This window comes from Pelobates fuscus, chromosome 6, assembly GCF_036172605.1.
Source record: "Pelobates fuscus isolate aPelFus1 chromosome 6, aPelFus1.pri, whole genome shotgun sequence".
NCBI classification, from domain to species: domain Eukaryota; kingdom Metazoa; phylum Chordata; class Amphibia; order Anura; family Pelobatidae; genus Pelobates; species Pelobates fuscus.
This window is the reverse complement of record NC_086322.1, coordinates 143,753,346-143,776,396: the sequence shown is the minus strand read 5'-3', so window position 1 is coordinate 143,776,396 and position 23,051 is coordinate 143,753,346. Positions and strand designations below refer to the sequence as shown.

At 40.0% G+C, this 23,051-nt stretch overlaps 1 protein-coding gene across 1 annotated transcript in view; it reads right to left on the bottom strand.

Moving 5' to 3' along the window:
- Positions 1-8,277: 8,277 nt before the first annotated feature.
- Positions 8,278-23,051, bottom strand: part of PPA2 (inorganic pyrophosphatase 2) — a 38,484-nt gene continuing 23,710 nt past the window's right edge. Inside the window, exons 7-12 of the mRNA XM_063458390.1 lie at positions 20,359-20,485; positions 13,207-13,334; positions 12,416-12,498; positions 11,328-11,397; positions 9,921-9,960; positions 8,278-8,458 (exon numbers count right to left, since the gene is read on the bottom strand). Of these exons, the coding sequence (XP_063314460.1) occupies positions 8,430-8,458; positions 9,921-9,960; positions 11,328-11,397; positions 12,416-12,498; positions 13,207-13,334; positions 20,359-20,485 (477 nt within the window). The 3' untranslated portion in view covers positions 8,278-8,429. The remainder of the gene's footprint in view (positions 8,459-9,920; positions 9,961-11,327; positions 11,398-12,415; positions 12,499-13,206; positions 13,335-20,358; positions 20,486-23,051) is intronic.

The window sequence follows — 23,051 nt, the reverse complement described above, 5'->3', positions numbered from 1 at the left end:
ATAACACAATCATGTTGAAACTCCCTAAGTACCGTATATACTCGAGTATAAGCCGAGTTTTTCAGCACATTTTTGTGCTGAAAAACCCCAACTCGGCTTATACTCGAGTCAATAGTCTGTATTATGGCAATTTTCATTGCCATAATACAGACTGGGGGCTGCAGAGATGTTACTTACCTTTCCTGCAGCTCCTGTCAGCTCTCTCCTCCTCCGCGCCGTCCGTTCAGCACCTCGGTCAGCTCCCAGTGTAAGTCTCGCGAGAGCCGCGGCTCTCGCGAGACTTACAGTGTGAGCTGACAGAGGGAGCTGACCGGATGGCGCGGAGGAGGAGAGAGCTGACAGGAGCTGCAGGAAAGGTAAGTAACATCTCTGCAGCCCCCACAGCCCCCCCACTGAACTGCCAACCCCACTGGACCACCAGGGAAGGAGCCCCCCTCCCTGGCCAGCTAGCAAGCAGGGAGGGGGGACGAAACTAAAATAAATTAATAATAAAATAATAATTAAAAAAAAAATAACATTACAAATAATAAATAATAAGAACAAAATATGAAAATAATTAAAAAAAAATAATAAGTAAATAAAAAAAATAATGTAAAAAAAAATAATAAAATTGCCCCCCCCAGGCTCTGCAACACACACATACACACACACACACACACTGCACTCATACACACACACACTGCATTCATGCACACACTGCACTCATACACACACTGCACTCATACACACACACACACACTGCATTCATACACACTGCACTCATACACACTGCACTCATACACACACACACACTGCATTCATACACACTGCATTCATACACACTGCACTCATACACACTGCACTCATACACACACACACACACACACTGCACTCATACACACAGCATTCATACACACTGCACTCATACACACTGCATTCATACACACTGCACTCATACACACACAGCATTCATATACACACACACACTGCATTCATACACACACTGCACTCATATACACACACTGCATTCATACACACGCTGCACTCATATACACACACGCTGCACTCATATACACACACGCTGCACTCATATACACACACTGCATTCATACACACACACACTGCACTCATACACACACTGCATTCATACACACACTGCATTCATACACACACTGCACTCATACACACACACTGCACTCATACACACACACTGCATTCATACACAGACACTGCATTCATTATATACACACACTGGAAATAAATATTCAATTAATATAATTTTTTTAGGATCTAATTTTATTTAGAAATTTACCAGTAGCTGCTGCATTTCCCACCCTAGTCTTATACTCGAGTCAATAAGTTTTCCCAGTTTTTTGGGGTAAAATTAGGGGCCTCGGCTTATATTCGGGTCGGCTTATACTCGAGTATATACGGTACCTCATTAATCAAATCTTGAAATACTGCAGGAGCATTGCAAAGTCCAAATGGCATAACCGTGTATTCGTAGTGGCCATACCGGGTATTGAATGCCGTCATCCACTCTTGACCATGCTGGATTCTCACCAAATTGTATGCCCCTCTAAGATCTAACTTGGTGAAGATCTTGGAGCCCTTAAGACGATCAAATAACTCGGTAATCAGTGGGATAGGATAGGCATTTCTGACAGTTATTTTATTCAAGCCTCGGTAATCGATACAAGGTCTCAGCGTGCCATCCTTTTTCTTAATGAAAAAGAACCCAGCCCCGGCCGGAGAAGAAGACCTCCTAATGAATCCCTTTTCTAAATTCTCCCGAATATACTCCTCTAGAACCGAGTTTTCCTGAACAGACAAAGGATATACATGGCCCCTCGGAGGCATCGGGTAGAAGCTTAATCTTACAATCAAATGACCTGTGTGGCGGCAAAGAATCGGCATTCTTCTTGTCAAATACTGCCTTTAAGTCTAGGTAAAGGTCTGGTATCTGTCTTTCTGTGGACTGAGTAGGATTCTCCGGTATGTTAATGTTAGCTAATGGAGAAACCTTGCTTAAACACCGATCCTGGCAGCCCTGGCCCCACGAGAGTATCTCCCCTAACTCCCAATCAATAATAGGGTTATGTTTCTTCAACCATGGGTACCCTAGAACTATGGGAACGGAAGGGGACGAAATGAGCATAAGAGATAAATTCTCCACGTGTAGGATACCAACATTTAAATCAATGGGTATGGTCTCATGAAAGATAACAGGGTCTAGTAGTGGTCTACCATCTATGGCCTCAACGGCCAAGGGTGTCTCCCTTAGCTGGGATGGGATGTTGTTTTTAATCGCAAAGGCTTGGTCGATAAAATTCTCAGCAGCACCGGAATCTATCAATGCCATAGCCCTTACTACTTCCCTCTCCCAAGTCAAGGAAACTGGTAGCAGAAGCCTGTGATCTTTATAATTAGGAGTAGAGGACAAAATAGAAACACCCAAGGCCTGTCCTCTAGAGAGACTTAGGTGCGAGCGTTTCCCGGACGGTTAGAACAGTTCGAGAGTAAATGACCTTTGGCTCCACAATACATACACAAACCCTCTCTTCTTCTGTACTGTCTTTCCTCCTCAGAGAGGCGGGTATACCCTATCTGCATAGGTTCAGGAAGCAAAGATACCGTGGAGTCAGGACTTGGAAAAGAGGGAGCTAACCTAAAAGAAGGTCTCCGGTTCCTCTCTCGAGTGTTCTGTCTCTCTCTTAGAAGTTCATCTATACGAGAGATGAACGAAATTAAATCTTCTAAATTCTCAGGGAGTTCTCTAGTAGCAACCTCATCAAGGATTACATCAGATAGGCCATTCAAAAATACATCCATATACGCCTGCTCGTTCCACTTGACTTCTGACGCCAGAGACCTGAACTCTAGAGCATAATCCACAAGTGTTCGGTTCTCCTGTCTCAGGCGCAACAGTAATCTGGCTGCATTAACCTTTCTACCTGGAGGGTCAAATGTTCTTCTAAAAGCAGCTACAAATGCGTTATAGTTATATACTAATGGGTTATCGTTCTCCCATAGTGGATTGGCCCATCTCAGAGCCTTCTCAATAAGTAGGGTGATAATAAATCCTACCTTTGCCCTATCTGTAGGATAGGAGCGAGGTTGCAATTCAAAGTGGATACTAATTTGGTTTAAAAAACCACGACACTTCTCAGGCGCCCCACCATAGCGTACTGGGGGGGTAATGCGAGAAGAAGCACCCACTGTGGCTACCTCTAAACCTGAACTGACAGGAGAAATAGGGGTATTACGTATCTCCTCTGGTGGGTTATTGGCACGAGATAATAGTGCCTGTAGCGCAAGTGCCATCTGATCCATTCTGTGATCCATGGCTTCAAACCTAGGATCAGGAGAAGCAAGCTGACTGTTTGTACTTGCAGGATCCATTGGCCCTGTCGTAATGTCAGGATCGGGACAGGGATCCAACACGCAGCGTACAAACAGTAGCCAGATACGTATACTGGACCTTAGAATGGCCGGACTAACGTAAGTAGTACTGAGAGAATAGTCAAAGACAAGCCGAGGTCGAGGGTAACAAAAGACAGGAGAGCGAGAAACAAGCCGAATCAAGGATACAGAGGTAAGCAGAGTAGAATAAACAAGCCGGGTCAAAACCAAAGGGGATAAGCAGAATACAAGCACTGAGTGACTAGAACAAGCTAGAACCACGACAGGGCAATGAGCTAACGAAAGAAGCTCCGTTAAATACCCTGTTCAGAAAAGTAACCACGCCTCTGAGGCATCCTGATTGGTCCTGCAGCAATTGACTGACAGGTCGTTCCGGTAGTGTCCTGATGTACTTCCGGACATGATGCTGTAAAAGGCAGTCACTCCCTCGCGGCCGGCTTTGCATGACCGGATAGACCGCGAGGAAGGGAGCCATCAGACCGTCCGGATGGAGGAACTGCTAAGTCTCTACCTCTTTCGGAGGTAGAGACCACAGGTACCCTGACACATTCAAACACGTGGCGGCGGCCATTTTAATGCAGTCGAACGCGGTCAGCGGTGACCTGTACCTTCCCCTACCCTTCGACACTGCAGCTGGAGACCAAGTCCCGTTCGAACGGGACTTTGCCGTTTTTTCATGGGAAATAGACTGCCACTTGACTAACGACCACCGCGGAAGTTTAACCGCGTTTTACTTCGACACTTCAACAAAAGTCGAAGTGCGTTCGACTATTCGAATGCCGCCTTCGGATGGGACTTTGCCGTTTTTTTAAGGCAAAAATAGACCGACCACACAGCCTGAATCTGTGGAACTGTCTTAGGCATGCAAACAGACGTGTGGTCGGTCCAAAGATACTTTTTCCATATCTCTGGAACCACTGAACCGATTGGTACGAATTTTTAATATGTTTGTCCCCAAGTTATGTGGTTCATGAAAATATATATTCCTGTGTGATACAAAATCATAAAGTTATAAAAATGTATCAAATGTGTAAGTTTTAGCTGGGAGATAATTGAGTAGATACAGTAAGAAACTCAATTATCTCCCAAGCAGAGGGGAGGGAAACTGTGGGTTGTACTATTATGTTATTGGTTGTTTTATACCTCCCTGTGGGCGGTCCTGTATTGGTAAAGATTGTAATAAAAGCCAGACTGGGTGTGCTAGCACCTCAGATCATCTTGTACCTTAATGAAGTTTCGGCTCATGTTTGGGGGATTGGAGAACTACACTCTGGGGATTGCTATAATCACTATACTCCCCAGGGTATGATCACTGAGAGGTCCACCTACTGGAAGCTAGACCCTGGTCTTGGGTCCAGAGTGGGTAGCATGGCGAGACCCCAACCAAGCTGCGGCGGTTCGTGGGAGTCTACAGTGGTTACGGTGTCTGGCGGAGTGCTTGGAGTCCTCGGAAAGCACTAGGAGCATCCGTCAGCGGAGGGTACCCAGTCGGGGTGCCAGCGGTTGCGTTACAGTACCTATATATAGGTGCCCGTTATCATGATCATGAATCGTGTCGTAGGTGTTCCCTTGGATCCAAATCAGCCGTTTTCAATCTTCTTACATTGATCCAGTAGCGTCAGCAGGCCTGGACATCGGGAAAATGCCCGGTGGGCCGCGATAGCCGTGGGCGAGGCCAGCAGGGAAGATCACAGGATCTCCCCGGCCGGCCCATGTAGGGCCAACAATATCAGTGTGCCGGCCCTGCTGTGTGCCTTCAAGGGCCGGTGGGGAGATCAAAGATGGCTGGGAAGGGAGACAGGAGAGGACCCGGGGAGCTCTATCCAGCAGCTCCACTGGGTTCCTCTCGCGAGATTCTGAGCGTTGCCGCAGTTACCACAGCAACGCTCAGATCTCGCGAGAGTGAACTCTAGCCCTGAAGCCCATACTCACCACTGAGACCACCAGGGAAGGCAGCATGGCTCCCATACCCTTACCCCCAGGCTAAAGGTAAGAAGGGAGGGGGGGGGGAGAGGGAATATAACATTTATTTTTTTTTATTAAAAAAAAACAACAAAAAAACACATTTAAATAGACATTTACTCACAGTACACTCAGACACTCTTAGCACCCTCAGACACACACACACACACACACACACACACACACACAGCACCCTCATACAGTGGCCAGTGGAGTTATCCCTAAGCTGTAATGTAAACACTGCATTTTCTCTGAAAATACAGTGTTGACTGCAAAAAGCCTGAAGGGAATGATTCTCACCCAAACAAGTACAATAAGTTGTAGTTCTGGTGACTATAGTGTTCCTTTAATGCTGGTCATGAGAGAAAGGTGTCAGAACACACAATGCATTGCAGTTTGCTGCTTATGGGGCTTAGAGTCGTAGACTGCTCAAACTGCCCATGATAACCCCTGTCCACAGCTGAAAGCACCTTAAATGTGGATGTGAGTATCAGAATTGGACAATGAAGCTAGACACGGTGGTTTACCTAGTGCGTGTCATTTTTTAAATTGTTCTGATGGGTCCTAGCATTCATGTGGATGTTACTTTAACATGTAACACCTACCTAGAGATTGCTGTAGACCACATAACCTCTTATGGCAATGGTGGTTCCTGAGGGCAGTGGCCTCCTTTAGCAGCATAATGCACCCTGCCACACTGAAAGCATTGTTCAGTAATGGTTTGAGGAAAATGACAAATCTCAGATTGAGTATCTGTGGGGTGTGCTGGAAAACCAAATCCGATCCATCGAAGCTCCACCTCGCCACTTGCAGGACTTAATGGATCTGCTGCTAATGTTTTGGTGTCAAATACCACAGAAGTTCAGACGCGTCAGACCTATTTCAGCAGCACAAGGGAGGACCTACATATCATCAGGCTACTGTTTGGCACCCTCATGTGATTCATACATACATACATCCATCGCTATGAGTTGTATCACTGTAGAGCTCTATGATACATTTATCTACTTTGTACATGCTGGGTTTTTTTTGTGCTCTGTGGCACACGTAAAGACTGCACATTACTGTAACACATTAATGCATACTGCAAATAACTAAGTCTATAAAAGCGGTGTATATGTGGAAAACGCAGAGCCTTAGAGCAACAAAAACCTCACTGTGTGGCATGTGTGGGTGTCAAGTGTTAGGATACCTTGTGTGTTGGCACAGGCTGAATGGGATTAGGGACATACCCAACAGTTCTCCACTTGTTCCCAGCGATTCTCACACCAGCCGCGATAGCCTCACCCCTTTGTATGACGTGGTGCATGCGCGCCGACGTCATGACGCTAATGACGCCACAGCCCACCAAAACGTTCGGATTCAAGTGCTTTGGGGGCATGGCTACAAATCAAGGAACATAGTACTTAAGGGGAGCTAATAAGACTCATTGCCCTTTTGTGGTTCTGCATAATCCCAATAGCAGGTTTTCTTTGTATAGCTCTCTTGGATTTTGACGTTTTACCATTATTTGACTATTCTACCTTCTGTATTCCTTTGACCTTGGCTCTTGTATTATCGTTGTTCCGGATGTCTGGTATCCCTGACCTCGGCTTGTTATTATTACTCTCTGGCCTTGTGACGTGAGTCCGGCCATTCTAAGGTCCGGTATACGTTACTATTCCTTTACACTCTGTGTGTAGGATCCCCTAATAGTTCTGACTTCAAGGAGCTGCTAAATTTATAATTTTTGTGCTTGTATGTGTTGTATATGTATCATTCGCAACTTGAGAAGCTCTGTCATTTGCAAAATTTACCCCCTCCACCATAAATCATCTCGATTATCATCTCTAGAAGGTACAGCTTCATACCTCCTTGTTTGCATCAACAAGCAAGTGTACCCAATATTGTTTTCTCTAATAATTTAATCATTTCCACAATGTCACTATACAAATTCAATAACAAAACAAGTTATTTTTTCAGTTCTGTCACTACACAAATTGTTGCCGGTCATTCTCTTTAATTAAGTACTGTGACAATTGCCAGCCCAGCACACTTCCTGTTTCAATCAGCAGAACAGTGGACCCTGTATGCTCGTGACCTGGGGGCAATTGTTCTCCTACTCCCAATGACAGCCCTTACCGGTGACACCACTAAACATACTATAGAGGCCGCAAACCTTGAGCAAAACTGAGACATACATGTCCCAACAACGGAGGGTCCCCTGTAAAAAAAAAAATATAAAAAATAAAAAAAAATTATTATATAGGTGACAGAGTCTTCAGGCCTGTTTTAGCCCTGGGATAAATCAAGAGAGCTAGACCTGAGAGCCGCAAGTGCCTTTGTAAAGGCAATTACAAACAGAGCTCCAGACGAATAGGCAGAGGGGGCAATACAGCCCTGGAAGAAGGGCTGCAGCGGAATAGGCAGAGGGAATGATACCGGCCTGGAAGGAGAGCTGCAGCCTGGTCGGGTGGAAAAGCTCCAGAAGGACCCCAGTCAAGCTCTGGCAACAGGGGCAGAAGCGCTTCAGGTTTCCCAGTTCCAGCTAGGGAGCGAACTTAGTGGAGGTAACCAGCCCGGGTACAGGGAGCTCAGTCACGGAGGACAGCTGGCAAGTCTTGGACCCAAACGGTTATGTCCTTGCACAATTCCTGCAGTACTGTGCAAATAGACACCCCAGTACTTCCCACACTGTGTTTATTAGCAGAATAAGTATTTGCATTCTGAGGCAAATTTTCCTCCTTCCTCTTCTTCCCAAACCTCCACTGTGTATCAATCTGTACTTCTGTACACTTAAGATTATATATCTATTAAAAACAAACCATTTCAAAAATTATAAAGTTTTGTGAAATATAAATAAAGTGTCCTGGTAAAGTATAGGTCCAAAATTATTTTGGTATTTAATAAATAAATAGATTTAAAAAAAAGCACTTGGTACAAGCATTTAATTGTGCCATTTAAAACAAGGTCATAATGAAAGTGTTTATTTACACAATGTCAAATGAAACGAAAAAAAAAAATATATAGATTTAAACTAAAATAAATGAATGGCATCTTGTAGACAAGATTACTACATCAATGGTTCATGATTTAAGGAAGTGCCACACATCAACTAAAATAAGAAAGAGAAAAAAAAGTTAATTAGAATGTTCTATATGAAAAAAAAAAAAAAAGAATGAAAAAAATATATAATTGATCATTTTGGATGTATTTCATCAGTTAAAGCCCATCAAGAAATTGGTTTTACATTAAGGTGAACCTGTATGGGAAAAAATATCTTACACATATTCACTGCATACATCATATTACAAAGATGCATGATGTATTTAATATATAATATAGAGATTTACTCACCTTCCCTCAATTTCTGCATTACCATAGCCAAGCTTTGTGGGCGTTACTCTTCTTGCAAAAACCCACCACCGGGCTGTCTTCCGCTCCTCCTCTGGTCTATTTTATTTTGCTCTGATTGGGGACACTTCAATCCAATTGCAGCATTTCTGGGTGACGTATCCAGTCGACGATATGAAATGCATACATCACCCAGAAATGCACAACTGGATGGACAATCAAAGGGAGGGCACTACACTATGGGAGGGAAATTAAAAAAGCGGGACTGCCGAAAGGAACTTTATACCATAAAACTGAAGGAGGACTTCATTTTCTTTATTCAAATAACCTCAGAGGAAGTCATCTGGATTGATGAAACATGTTGGGCGTGGAGCATTGGTTACCTCATCACTGGTGAAGTTGAATACATGCTTCTCTTAAAGGTTTTTTTTAATTTATAAGAAATATGCTGTTGATTTTATTTATTTGGCTTCCTGCACCATTTGTATCTCATTTCATTCTATTGAGGTTCTTGTTCTGCTGAGGACTGATTATCCATGGAGATGAAAAAATAAAAATTAAAAAAATATATTTTACTTACCTTTATCCCAGTGCCGCACGGGTCTGTCGGTGCTGACCCAGCCCCTAATCCACTTCCTTGGCTGACATCAGAATGGATCATCACAGCCAATTCAGTGCTTTCCCACAGGAAAGCCACATGGAAGCCATTTCAATTCTGATGATCTCAGATAACGAGGCCTGGCCGGGGACAGAGCCAAACGCCGCCCTTGCCAATCAGCTGAAGGTCAGTGCTGCACAACTCAGGAAGCACCTCTAGTGGCCATCTGAGTGACTGCCACTGAAGGTGTCCCTAGGCAGCAATGTAAACACTACCTTTTCTCTTAAAATGCAGTGTTTACAGCAAAAAGTCTGCAGGGACATGCTAAACTTACTAGAACAACTACATAAAGTTGTAGTTGTTTTGCTGACTGTAGTGTCCCTTTAAATGTGGTTTATAAACATGCCCAAGGTATTTTTTCCCCACAGTGATCAGTCTTTAAACATATTTTAGTTTAAAAGTACAATGGAAGAATAAATGCGTTGTTATAAGCTTAGACACACTAAACATTTGGAGTTCTTACAAAAAAAAATTATAGAAAATAAATGAAAAGAGACTGGTGTTCAAAATTACATTAGCTCTCCCTAAAAATTGAAGTTTTAGCCATGTACTATTGATAGGTTACCTTCTGAGGGAATTGGACTTTGATTTCCAGTTGATGGTGCCTGCAATGGGAACACAGATACATTAGGGTTTGGATAGTAGGGTGATGCATTTAATCACAGCGCAATTTAGAAATACCTTCTCTATTAACACTTGGTGAGGTGGTTGGGGCAACAATTCTTTAATATCCAATTATTTTCGATTCATCAGCATTGAAATGATATGGCACAGTACAACACACCAGATTAATGAGCAATGAATGGATTAGAGATTGAAAAGATGGTAACGACCTCTCTATTACATGCAGCACGACTGAATATTCAAATGGAACTTGCATGTTTGCATGAAAGAGTCCTTTTACACAAATTAAATTTATAGATTGCTATTTGAATGAATAGAATATTTATGGTTTAACAGATCTAGCAATAAGAAAAAGTGAAAAAAAAACCTAGCCAATTTCTGGTTTCAAAACACAGAAATAAAAGCACTGCACTCAAATTCCCACTAGTCCCAGGCAGCAGCAAAGGCTGTAGTAGTCATCTGCCCAAATCCATAAAAAAAAAAAAAAAAAAAAAAAAAAAAAAAAAACAGCTACCCTATTCATTTCAAGTCCCTAGTACCTCCCAATCCTTGTAGGAGACTCCTACACGAATAATTTATATTTCCAAGAGGGAAAATTTCGAATGAGATAGAAAGGGGTACTCTTATGAACTCATAGGGGAGTTTGTAGGGTTTATAAAAATACCCCTATGTGGTTGACAGCTGAGAAAGCCCTCTTCACCACTGCCTTGTGCCCCAGCACAAAGTGGTTGTGAAGGCTTCTCATATAAGAAGCATTGCAGGCGTAGTGCATCAATTGTAATGCATTCTCCCTGCATCTCAATGCTTCTCTATAAAAATCATTGTACTTGTACATTGGCTTGTACTGGAAAATATATCCTTACGGATGATCTACTATAGGAGAAACCAAGCTACAACGAGGAACCATTTAGCTGATGGACTAGAATTAAATTAACCACTTTTTAGGGTAATGTGGGGATGAAGCTTAATAATTTAAATAGACTTAAAAAAAATTCCAACAAAACAATATTGTGGAGTGTTTCTTTAATTACCCTTTTCAGTGTTCAAGGGAAAAAGATACCCAACAATATACATCTGTGTACCTCAAAGATTGCAATAGATTGTAAGCTAGTTTGAGCAGAGCCTTTTTCACCTCTATCTTTTTTATATTATATTGGCACTATATGAATAAAATTATTATTAATAATACTAATAATAATTGTACATGACCATGTTTTCTGGGCAATACTTTGCCTTCAAATTTTGTAAAGCATTCACGGACAGACCAGAAATTATCCCAATTGAGGCACAAGACTCCTGGGATTTCCTTTAGGAACAAAAATGTATAACAATTCTCCAGAGTACTTACAGACTTGACAATCGACTCTGCTTCCTCTTTACTACAGCAAAAGGGACTGTCAATAACGGTTACACTTTTACTAAAAAAAAAAATAAATAAATAAATAAATAAAAGATAAAAAAAAGGCTTCAAATAAAAGCTTTACATTACACAAAACATTAATTTTGTTATAGTCTCAAACAAGTTTTAGCTATTACAGAGGGAACCTATATAATTTTTATGAGCATGCCCCCTACTAAAGTCAGTCCAAAGAAAAACACCACACAGATCCCAATGCCTAAGCAGTACAATATCCTTGGACCAGGGCTAGGCAACCTTTTAGCAGCACTGTGCCAAAACATGGCTTTTAAGTCCCTTGGTGTGCAGGTCCTAAACTTGGGATCTAGTGGGGACTTTCCCCTCCCTCCCCACCCCCCCCCTTCAAATATCTACACAATTCGATAAGACAACCTCTTTGGGTAGAGACCACCACATCTGCATGGTTTTTATTGTAAATAACCTTTTCTCTGCTGCAAGCAAAAACTCCTTTCTTCCAGTCTTAATGGATGACCTCACCTGCTGTGCATATATAATCCTACTAATAAACAGCTTACCAGATGGTCATTTGCACTAACGCATGTATATTTGTAAAGAACCATCAGATCATCTCAGATGACAAAAAAAAAAAAAAAAAGGAAATACAACCCACAATGCTGCAGTTTTTCTAGCCTTGCTTCTTAATGTTTCCATCCCACATTATTAATTTTGTAGCTCACCTCAGCAGCATTTTTTTCAACCTTTTCACATATTCAAGATTGGGGGTGGGGAGGAGGGGCTTACCACTGAATTATAAACAAGCAAATTTATATTTTGAACGCATAAAACAATGGTTATATGGTAATCCAAATAATTATTTAAGAATATAAAACTGCATAGACCCTACCATGAATGATACATATAAGGTTTGAAGGTTTTGAAAATTTTAAATCCTGCAAAGAGATTGCAGACAGAAAGATCAAAGTGTCAGAATTCAGTTCATTACTCTGACATGTATGTATGTGGCATTTTGAAACATGAAAAAAAGATTATATCTTCCCAAATAAAACAATATAACTTACCAGTCTATATCGGTCTTGTCTGACTTATTAACTAGATCTATCCAGTAACTGTGCGTTTTCTTTATAACTTCAATAGCAAAATCCTATATACAAAAAATTAAATAAAAATAAAAAAGGAAAGCATGTGACAGGCCATCTAAAATTTTAACATGGCAACTTTGAAGGTAGGGATAATCAGAACAGAATTTATATAATTTAACTAACTAAATATATATTTATATTATCCATAAAATGCTGAGCCAACAACACAAATTCTAAATGTATGCCCAGAGGCCAGTGTGAAAATCCCTAATAAGACTGTATTAAATAATATCCCAGCAATGACTGCAATGTTTTCAGCGAGTTAACTTTGTCACATGTAATAGAAAGATACAGAAATTATCTCAAAGAGGAACTGGCACTTCCTCACTTTTAGCATAACCAAAATGATCTAATTTAGTTAACTGTTGCAGTGTAAAATACACAGCACATGCAGCAAGTTGCACTTCTAAAAGAACGTCTACAGAATTTATGCTAGCTGCTCAACTGGACAAACGAGTGCGTGAAGCATTATGGGTTGCAAAAAGTGAAGCAGAGGGTTTTAAAAAACAAAAAACAACCCCCCACCCCCTCTTATCACCGCTTCCCTATTCACCCAAATAAAGGCTGCAATACCTCTACCTGACTGAAAGTAAAAAGAATGGTCACTTCTCTGCACTTCTAGCATTCAAGCAAACTGCAATATCTTTTGTGAAAAAAAAAAAAATCATTTTTAGTTTGTCCAACCAAATCCTACAGATTAAGAAATGTACCTTGTTTTTAAACTCGCTATTAAAGCCAAACTGATTTTCCGGCTTCCCATCAGGGACTTTATATGACTTGAGCCAGTCAACAGTAGCCTCAAGATAGCCAGGTTTGTGTTTTCTCACATCTTCAATGTCTGCAAAAGCGTCATATTAGAAAACAAATTGACTAGTTGTACTTGGAATGTTCCTTTATTAACTGCACAGTTTGTGGATGGCAAATAAAAATGTTTAATCTTTGGTCTTGAATCAATGCATGTGCGCAATAGTGCAATGCATAAAAGCCCCACAAGACATATTTTCAAAATGGCATGAATTCATTTCCATTCCCCCACAGTAAAATAAGAACTATATGAATAATCACTTAAAATATAACAGAAGTAATATCATTGCACATTACGTAATTGGAGCCAATATATCCTGTTGACCTACATTCTCTAAAAGGTGCAGTACCATAAACACTCCTTACAAGCCATAAAAAAGCCACAGGCACTAAGTACTGTGGCATATATGTATGGTGGCAATGAGGAAGTGAATCTCTTTTGTCTCGGATTTGAATGTGGGGAATTTTACATCTTGTGGTAGTTGGTCAGTTAGACAGGTATCTGGGCAGAATTGATGACACAGCCGTTTCTGGGGGCTGGAACGGGCATGGAATTGGTTGAAAGTTGCATGCAGAAAAAGAGCGGGAAACTGGAACACTATAAAAAGAAGCAGCACAAGTTTAATCCTGTCAGAGTGAACGTTGTGGACGGACTCTCGGAAACTTCATGGCTTCAGAAGATTTAATGTTAAAGGGTCACTCCAGTCCCCATAGCAACTTTAGATTGCTAAAAAGCTTTGTGTGTGAAGAGCAGACAGCAGTGGAGTGTCCGTTTAAAGACTTGAATCACTGGTGGAGAGCCTGTTTAACCCCTTAAGGACCTCAGACGTATCAGGCATGTCCGACAAAAACGGTCCTTAATGACTGCGGACGTACCTGATATGTCCTGGGGTAATTAGAGCTCTGGAAGCGATCAGGATCGCTTCCAGCAGCTCTAATGGTATTGCAGCGATAATTCAATTTTGAGGCATCGCTGCAATAGCCCCTCACTGCCGGGGGCCACTGGAAACCACCGGGTGATAGCTCCCTCTAGAGCGATCATTTCCGGGTTGCTCCACATGGAGCTGGCAGTGAGACAGAGCATCGGAAGCCTTCAGGCAGGTGTCCACCATAGTGCTGCCAGCAGAGGGACTGCCTGAACTGACAGGTGAAAAAGGTTAAAAAATAAATAAAAAAAGTTACAAATAAATAAAAATATAATAAATTAAAATATATCCATCTAATACATATCATCATACTAGGTGTATTTTTGTATTAATATATACACATAATATAAAACAGTAAGTCTGGCACTCAATCCTCCAAAATAAACAAGAAAACTTACACCAAGGTGCTGCTCTGCGCTGAATATGTAAAATATGGTAAAGATGAGGGCACTCAATAGATTTCCAAACAAAATATTGTATTGATAAAGACCGGTTTGGTCGAAACGTTGATCCATATTGGCAATATTCTAATACAATATTTTGTTTGGAAATCCATTGAGTGCCCTCATCTTTACCATTATATATATATTACACACACACACTTATTTTTTATAATCTATCTATATATTATAAAAAATAAATAAAAATAACACGTTACACAAAACATTAAATTTTGTGTTACAGTCTCAAACAAGTTTTAGCTATTACAGAGAGCTGAAGAAATCCTTTGGATAATAGACAAATCGGATGATGGGAATGACTGGCATCTGGATGATATGCAAGGCATTAAAAAAAAAAAAAAAAAATGTAGGTGCAAGGCAGAGCATGTACTTCAGAGGGTGAGTATGAATAGAAATTTCCTGAAGTAGAAAGGTTTAGTAAGCTTTAGCAAAAAAAAAAAAAAATATATAGATATAGGGCTCAATTTAAAATTCTGCTTCTTGCTTTCAAATAATGCTATCTACATAATGCTGCTCCCACCTATCTATCCTCCCTAATACACATGTATGTCCCATCCCAGGACATACTTGAAAACGAGAGAAATCTCAATGTATCTTTCCTGGTAAAATATTTTATAAATAATAATAATAATAATAATAATAATCATCATCATAATAATCTAGGCCCTTACGCTCTGCTGAAGACTTACGTCTATCTTCTGTCCGTACTCCCACCTCTGATGCTCGCCTTCGAGACCTCGAGGGCTGAACCGTTCCTGTGGAACTCACTTCCCTCCTCCGTTAGATGCTCACGCAGTCTCCACTCCTTCAAAAATCATTAAAACCCTCTTCTTCATAAAAGCGTATCAATTAAACTCTTAATAGCTCCCGACTGATTCCTCTCTTGCAACTGTCATTAGTCTAATGCTATCCTTACCTTTTGTGTCACTTTACCCCACTCCCTCTAGTACGTAAGCTCATTGAGCAGGGCCCTTAACCTCTCTGTTCCTGTGTGTCCAACTTAGTTGGTTACAACTACATGTTTGTTCATCCACCCACTGTAAAGCGTTGCGGAATTTGTTGGCGCTATACAAATCATGACATAATAAAAAATAAAAAATAAAATAATAATGTTTTCTTGATTGCCATCCTTTTGCTAATTTGGTTTGTCTCCACTGGATTTAATTCCCAAAAGGATCATGGGTAATTAAGGCATATTTATCATTTGTCTTACTTGGCTGGCACTCAGTTAAATGAGGATAGGAACACTTTGTCAGTGTTTAATGGATACATTTTAGCTAGGTAGGTAAGCAATGATGGCTGAGGTGGACATTAGTTGCATATCTAGTCTATGCATTCAGAAGGATTCAAGTCACTGGGTTTATAATATATAGTAAGTTGGTCCAGTAACATGAACAGAATTTTGGAATAAACGGTTAATTCAGTTCTTTGGCATGTAGATTGCCAAGGAGAAGATTTCCAAACTTAAGGATAAATAGATTTCTTGTGTGTATATGTATGTGAGAATATATATATATATATATATACACACACACACATATACACAAATGTGTATGTATATAGATGAATAAAATAGTAAGCGCTGATTGTTCATACAGTTCAATCATAGTTTGTAAGCATTTACAGGTCTGAGTTCGCCTGTAAGAAGAGTTTAGGGTGGAAGTGTGTTTTTGACATGTGCAAAGATAAAACTGCATTTTGTTAGTGTAATAAGTGGGGGGGGGACACTAATTAACAGCCTAACTGTATGCCAATGAAGTGTTTTTGTGTTCTAATTCTAATTCTAATTCAGGGATTTAAGTCCCATTCTACCCTTAGGCAATAATGGAGTCATCTGTGAAGCACATGGCCTTTCACCAGGCAAAACCAGTTTGGTTGTTGATAAACTCCTTCTCCATTCCCTTCCAGTGCAATCCCCCTTCCCCCAGGAGGCACTCTGGTTCTGTTACATCCTAAGGGATTGACTAAGGGAGGTATGTCCAGCAGAAGGAAAGGCTAACCTGTTAAAAACCATGTGAATAGCACATTCTTTGAATTCATATCTCTCTCTCTCTCTCTCCTCACCCCCCCCCCCCCCCCCCTACCAACTATGCACACCCTCTCTCTAACTCTGAGCAGATGATCAATGGAGTGGTAACTGTATCACATGTCTTTGCCTGTTTTACTCTGTTAATTAAGTCTACTTTCCATTCAATCAATGACTAGTTTTGGTAGCAACATATACTAGCCTATTTCAAATGTATTTGTATTGTTTATTAATAGGAGGCTAATCAAATAAATAAATAAAGATTATTGAATTGCCGAAAGCAAGGAGTGTGGACTCTGACTTTACACTTGGTTTTTAAGTTATTAATGTTATTATTAATTCCACTTTTACTCCAACTTGCGAGTTAAAGTTTATTATAGTTAGCGTGCCTGTATAATTTAAAAAATTATATCAAAGGTTTTGATAAAGATTTTGCAAGTTTTCAATGGCTGCTCCTTGTTGCATTCAGATTTTCAAGTTAATGAAACATTGTAGTTATTTCTGGAGGCAACATGGGCAGTTGGATTTTCACATATTTGGAACAAAGATGGGTTTTTGTACAGTGTATATGTGCTGTAAGAGCTACCTAGAAAAATCTGACCATGTTAGAATTGCTGACAATGGTGTCAGCAGTTTTTAATCTTGAATTATAGCGCCAAAATAAAAGGATATTATTCCACTGTGACAATGTACAGTGCAGTGGTACAAGTTTTCAGTTTAGTGCATTCAAAATGTTTATTTGTGATTAATTGGTGTGATAAAGTGAAGGCAGAGAAGCCATTTAACCCCAGGGGGAGTATATGTAGTTTGTGTTTTGTACAACACCAAGCTATGTTTAGTTATGGGCCCCTGGGGTGGAGCATTTGGAGAGAAGGGTGGGCCAATGCTCCACTCCACTCCACAGTTTAGTGGTTTTCATGGGAGACATAGATCCAGGCCAGGGTTTTTTGGACTGTCTCCAACCCACTGCTCAGCTGCAGATAATCAGCTGTAGCTGTGGGAATAAACCACTCCCTGCTAGGCAGGTAGAGGGGGATTGCTGGCTTCCTCTCAGGAAGCAGGTAGGAGAGAGGGTGTTCTCTCCAGTAAGAGAGTCAACGAGACCAGGCACTGGGAGTGCTGGCTTGGAGCACTAGGAGTGCGGAAGGAAGCAGTCAAGGCTGGCTTGGAGCACTAGGAGTGCAGTCAAGGAAGTAGTCAAGGCTGGCTTGGAGCACTAGGAGTGCGGAAGGAAGCAGTCAAGGCTGGCTTGGAGCACTAGGAGTGCAGTCAAGGAAGTAGTCAAGGCTGGCTTGGAGCACTAGGAGTGCGGAAGGAAGCAGTCAAGGCTGGCTTGGAGCACTAGGAGTGCGGAAGGAAGCAGTCAAGGCTGGCTTGGAGCACTAGGAGTGCGGAAGGAAGCAGTCAAGGCTGGCTTGGAGCACTGGGAGTGCTGAGAGCAGACAAAGACACTAGGTTGGTGAAACCAATACATTTTGTTATAGTTTAACCCCTGATAGATAGGGAATCTGATGTGAGTTAGTGCTCAGACGAGCTAGGCTTTTTGTTATAGGGATTTGTGTTACATCATTGCATTTATGTTTCGTTTGCTGCTGCCTGATGTGTAAATTTACAAATAAAGTTGCCGGGATTATAAGAAAATAAAAGGACTGTGCATGTTTTTGCCCTAGAGGACCGTGCTATCTACAGACAAGGATCACATTGGTTAGAAAAAATAGTTTTCTTATACTGGTAACTTAATAGTTGGCAGAAAGCAATGAATGTTCCTTAGTTGAGAACAGGATAGCCAATTCTATTTTTGTTTTTAGCTTAGCACATTCAGACATTTGGTACCAAATAATTGCAGAAAATTGCTCTTTTCTTATGATAGAACTCGAATAGGACACTTGGTATGGTTAGGTGTCACCTTACGATAAGCTAATTTTCCATCAATTGACCCTTGCTAACAGAGTTGGTGGTAATATCGAAGTTGCTTTCATACCTGACTAATATTCAAATAATGCTATCTAAGAGTGTTATCTTCAGGCACTTAGTGCAGGTAGCATTTTATATAGTACAGATAGCATATGTTATATGGTTGGTAAAAAAAGATAACGGTGAAAGAGTTTATAATTAAACAGTTGTTAAGGGGTTATTTTGTAGGTAAAGGCTGTAAAGCGTCTTCTCTCTTACATGTTAGCATATTACCTGAAGTTTTGTGAATGTTATATTTTTCATTTCAGAGTATTTTTATTTTTAGTAGCCTTTCTTTACTAAATTGAGAATTAGTTAGTTTTGTTTAGTAGATTTCAAGTGTCAGGGCGTCAGTTTTAGGATTTTAATTATTTTCCCTATAAATTTTCAAGTAGGTATTTGTTTGCAAAATAAATAAATACATTTCAGATGGGAAGAGTAAATGGATTCATTTGTATCGCACCAGTGAGGGCGAATTTTGTTTTGTTCAGTCGAAACTGTACAAGTTTATTTTGCTGTCGCACTTGCTGATACTATCCTCTTCTCTTGTTTATAATTAAGATTGTCAATTAAAACATTTAAAGTCTTGCGGGTATTACAGTTACGCTTTGAATACTTGGTTGTGATGGTAAAGAACATGCGATTTTCTCGAGTTCGGCTATATTGGATTGGTGGAATGCAATCAAGAAGATTGGGAGATGGAATCAGATTAGTTTTCAGTTATACGTGTGTGATGATTTGATTTAATTTTGTCTCTTCCTCATGTCATTCTTTTATTAGCAGGTACCATAAAAAATGTTTGGATTCTAGGTCAGTCAAGGGGTCTGGCGGGCCATGCAAAGAGCAAGAGCCAAAATATACAGATGTAAGTAACCTGAACGTCAATCAATGCGATGTATAGTTGATCTGAGATTTTGGAATTAGGGTCATTAGGTTGGATTGTTCTAGATGGCCAGATACAGGAGTTTCACCATTCACATAGTGGTCACAGTGTAGGTTTAGTTAAGTCTGTTTATTGCACGGTTTGATTATTGGATCATTAAGGAATTATTTACTGTAACCGTTTTTGTTTGATCAGAGAGCAAGATGGCCAGCTTCAGCTATAGAATAGGGAGTAGTGTAGATTTTGTTAAATCTCTTCTTACTGCATTGTTTAATGATTTTATATATGTAAACCTATATAGTAAGGTTCTGGTTTATTTGGCAAATATTGGAGTTACAAAACATGATGGAAGGCTGTGGAAGGCCTCAGCTGGGGTAGGGTTTACCACAGTTGAGGCAGTGGGGCAAAAGTCATTCTCAGGGTCAAGTTCTGGGGAAGGATATGGTGGTAAATGGTTTTAAATAAAAGGCGGTCAGGTTAGTTATGACTGACTGGCTATTTGGTTGTTAATAAAGTTAAAAAAGTTAGTGAACCATGTTATATGGTTATGGTTACAAAGTTATGGTTGTATGACCCTTGAGCTTTGAATAAAACACGACGGCCAAGCCCATTGAAAAGCAATTAAATGTGGTCTGTGGTTATGGTGTGGTCCCGTTTCATTTATATGAATATTGCCTACCATTCATACAAGGCATTTGAACATTTTTAGCAGGCTTGTGCCTTCTAGATTATGTTATATTTGCTCAGCAGTATTCCAAAAGGGAGAGGGGGGGAAAAAATGCTTCAATAAACAGAACTATAAAACTTACCATTGAATTTATCTGCTTCTGGGTCATCAATATTAATTGCAATGATTTTCCAGTCCATCTCTCCTTCATCTATTAAGCCCAAAACTCCAAGGGGTTTCACAATAATAACTTCTCCTCTTGAGCAAACCTATAGTAGACATGTAATAGGTCAGGTCACAATGTAAATGTTACCATGGCTTTCCTGTAACAAAAACCTACAGTAAACTAGGGCATTATTATTTTTGAATATGCAAATGCTAAATTCGCTTGAAGAATTTAACCCCTTTTTAAAGGCAGAAAGGGATTTCCCCCCATATCCTTTAAAACATATCTAACACAATATTAGGTATGAATAAAAATGTTCAATTAGAATTGACCCTTAACCAACATTAACCCTATCCCTGCCCAAACCCAGAGATATGTCAGTAGAGCAATTTCCAAGTTCAGGCAGTACAGAGCACCCTCTGTTTAATTGCAGCATTAGGAGGAGATCTCCCTCTCATGTTCTACTCTTGCATGCCGTCCCTCCCCATCCATGTGATCGATGCTGAGCAGCAGGCACACCCCAGCTCCTACCACTGCTGCTGGGTTGCTCGTTTTCTATGGACAATCAGCCTTGGTGATTTAAAAGGCTATGTGCAGCACTCACTTTGATGGTAGGTATCCAGTATACTATTAAAATGCCAGGGCTTACTCTGAAGTAGGACATTAACAGGATTGTATACTAAAGTGAGAATTGCTGGAAATTCTAATTAAATTTCAAATTTAAAACATAAATAGGTAAATTGAAAATGCTTCCAGATTAGCTATTTTTCTCTAAAATTTTAATTGCAATTTGAATTCCCAACAATTGTCACTGAAGTCAATACACCTCACAGTTTTTGGAATTCCCCAAGATCTATATAAAATAAAAACAAAATGCCCTGCTAAAATGTCTAAATGTTCCTTTAGCAAGCAGTTATTTTTTAATTTTGTGTATAATTTTTTTTTTTGGGTGATACAAACTAATTTGGTCTCTAAACGAACAAACTACACAGTCACAAACCAGAGAGACTCAGCAGTGTGATGCAAAAGCTCATACAAAACATTAAAAAGGTTAGTAACCGCTGACTAAAACTAAAATCATCAATTATTTTATATACACACACAATTTATCATAGATTATAAAGCGCCCCGGAATCTGTTGGCGCTATATAAATGGCAATAATAATAATACACACACAAAACACACACATACACACAAAAAACAGTCATATAGAATGCAATAACAGTTTTGAGACATTAGTGATAATTAGATGATGGCTCATTTGAAACATAATGAAGGCTGCTATTCCTATACACAGGAAGTGTATACAGAAACAAGAAAAGATTGACAGCACCAAAGATGGAACAAACATCTGTGTTTTTATAGATTTATTTTTATTATCCATGAACTGTAAATGAACTTCACAAGTTCTTGTAACACATTGCAATTTTATTTTATTTTTTTAAGTCCATAAAATGGGAGTTCCAACAGTACAATATAGCAAAATATTATGGAATGTATTGGGTGGGATTTTAAAACTGTTCCTTTTTAAACACGTACAAATATATTTTAAAATGGAAGCTTACAGACAGCCCCCCTACCCACTATAGAGCCCTCTACCCCACCATACAGCCCCCCTACCCACCTCACATCAGCCTTACTTTTGTACATTGCCCTTAGGAAGGTAAAAGAAAAGCATGAAAAAAAGGAGAAAGAAGGAGCAGAGTACTTGTAAAATAGGAGAGAGAAGGAGCAGAGTACTTGTAGAATAGGAGAGAGAAGGAGCAGAGTACTTGTAGAATAGGAGAAAGAAGGAGCAGAGTACTTGTAGAATAGGAGAAAGAAGGAGCAGAGTACTTGTAGAATAGGAGAAAGAAGGAAAATAAAAAGGAAAAGGAGAGAATTGTTGTTGGCTAGTAATAGTAAGTGGGCTACCTAGCTCAGCCTTCCTGCTGGGCATTGCTATAACAAAGGTTAAAAAAGGTGGGGAGGGGAATTGAGGAGGGGAGCTGACGCACAGATGAGAAATCATATTCTGAGCAAACAGAGAAGTCGTCTGAATATCACTGAAAGAGGAGACCTTTGTTTGTTCCTTACGAAAATCCAACCAGATATCAAATATTTAGTCTCTCAGCATCAACCTCAAGGATCACATGTATCACTAGTAAAAGTAATTTCAATTTACTTTATGTTCTCATTAAACTTTATAAAGTTAAAAACATTATAAACATGCATAAAGTGGAAATAAAAAGATAAATGTATGTACATTTATTTATTTATTTTTAAAACATCCTTTCTAAAAAATATTCTGCACTTGCGCGAAAACTAGTGGGCGGTAAGGACATTTTGAGAGAGAGAGAGAGAGAGAGAGAGAGAGAGAGAGAGAGAGAGAGAGAGAGAGAGGAGATATATTGTCAGCAGAAGGATAGAGAGATTTTGGCAATTAGAGAAGTGAGAGTAAGAAAATAAAAGGGAGAACATTAATTGTTCTTGCTAATATAGATGAGCTGAAGTTGTCTGGGTGCCTATATTGTCCCTTTAACAAGACTGTAAGGGTAATGACTCCAACAATAACAAACATTAACATATAAAAGGAACACTATAGTCGCCATAACTACAGGCGAATGCATTTCTGGTGTGTGTATACAGGTACTTTAATGTAAACACTGCCTTTTCAAAGAAGAGAGGC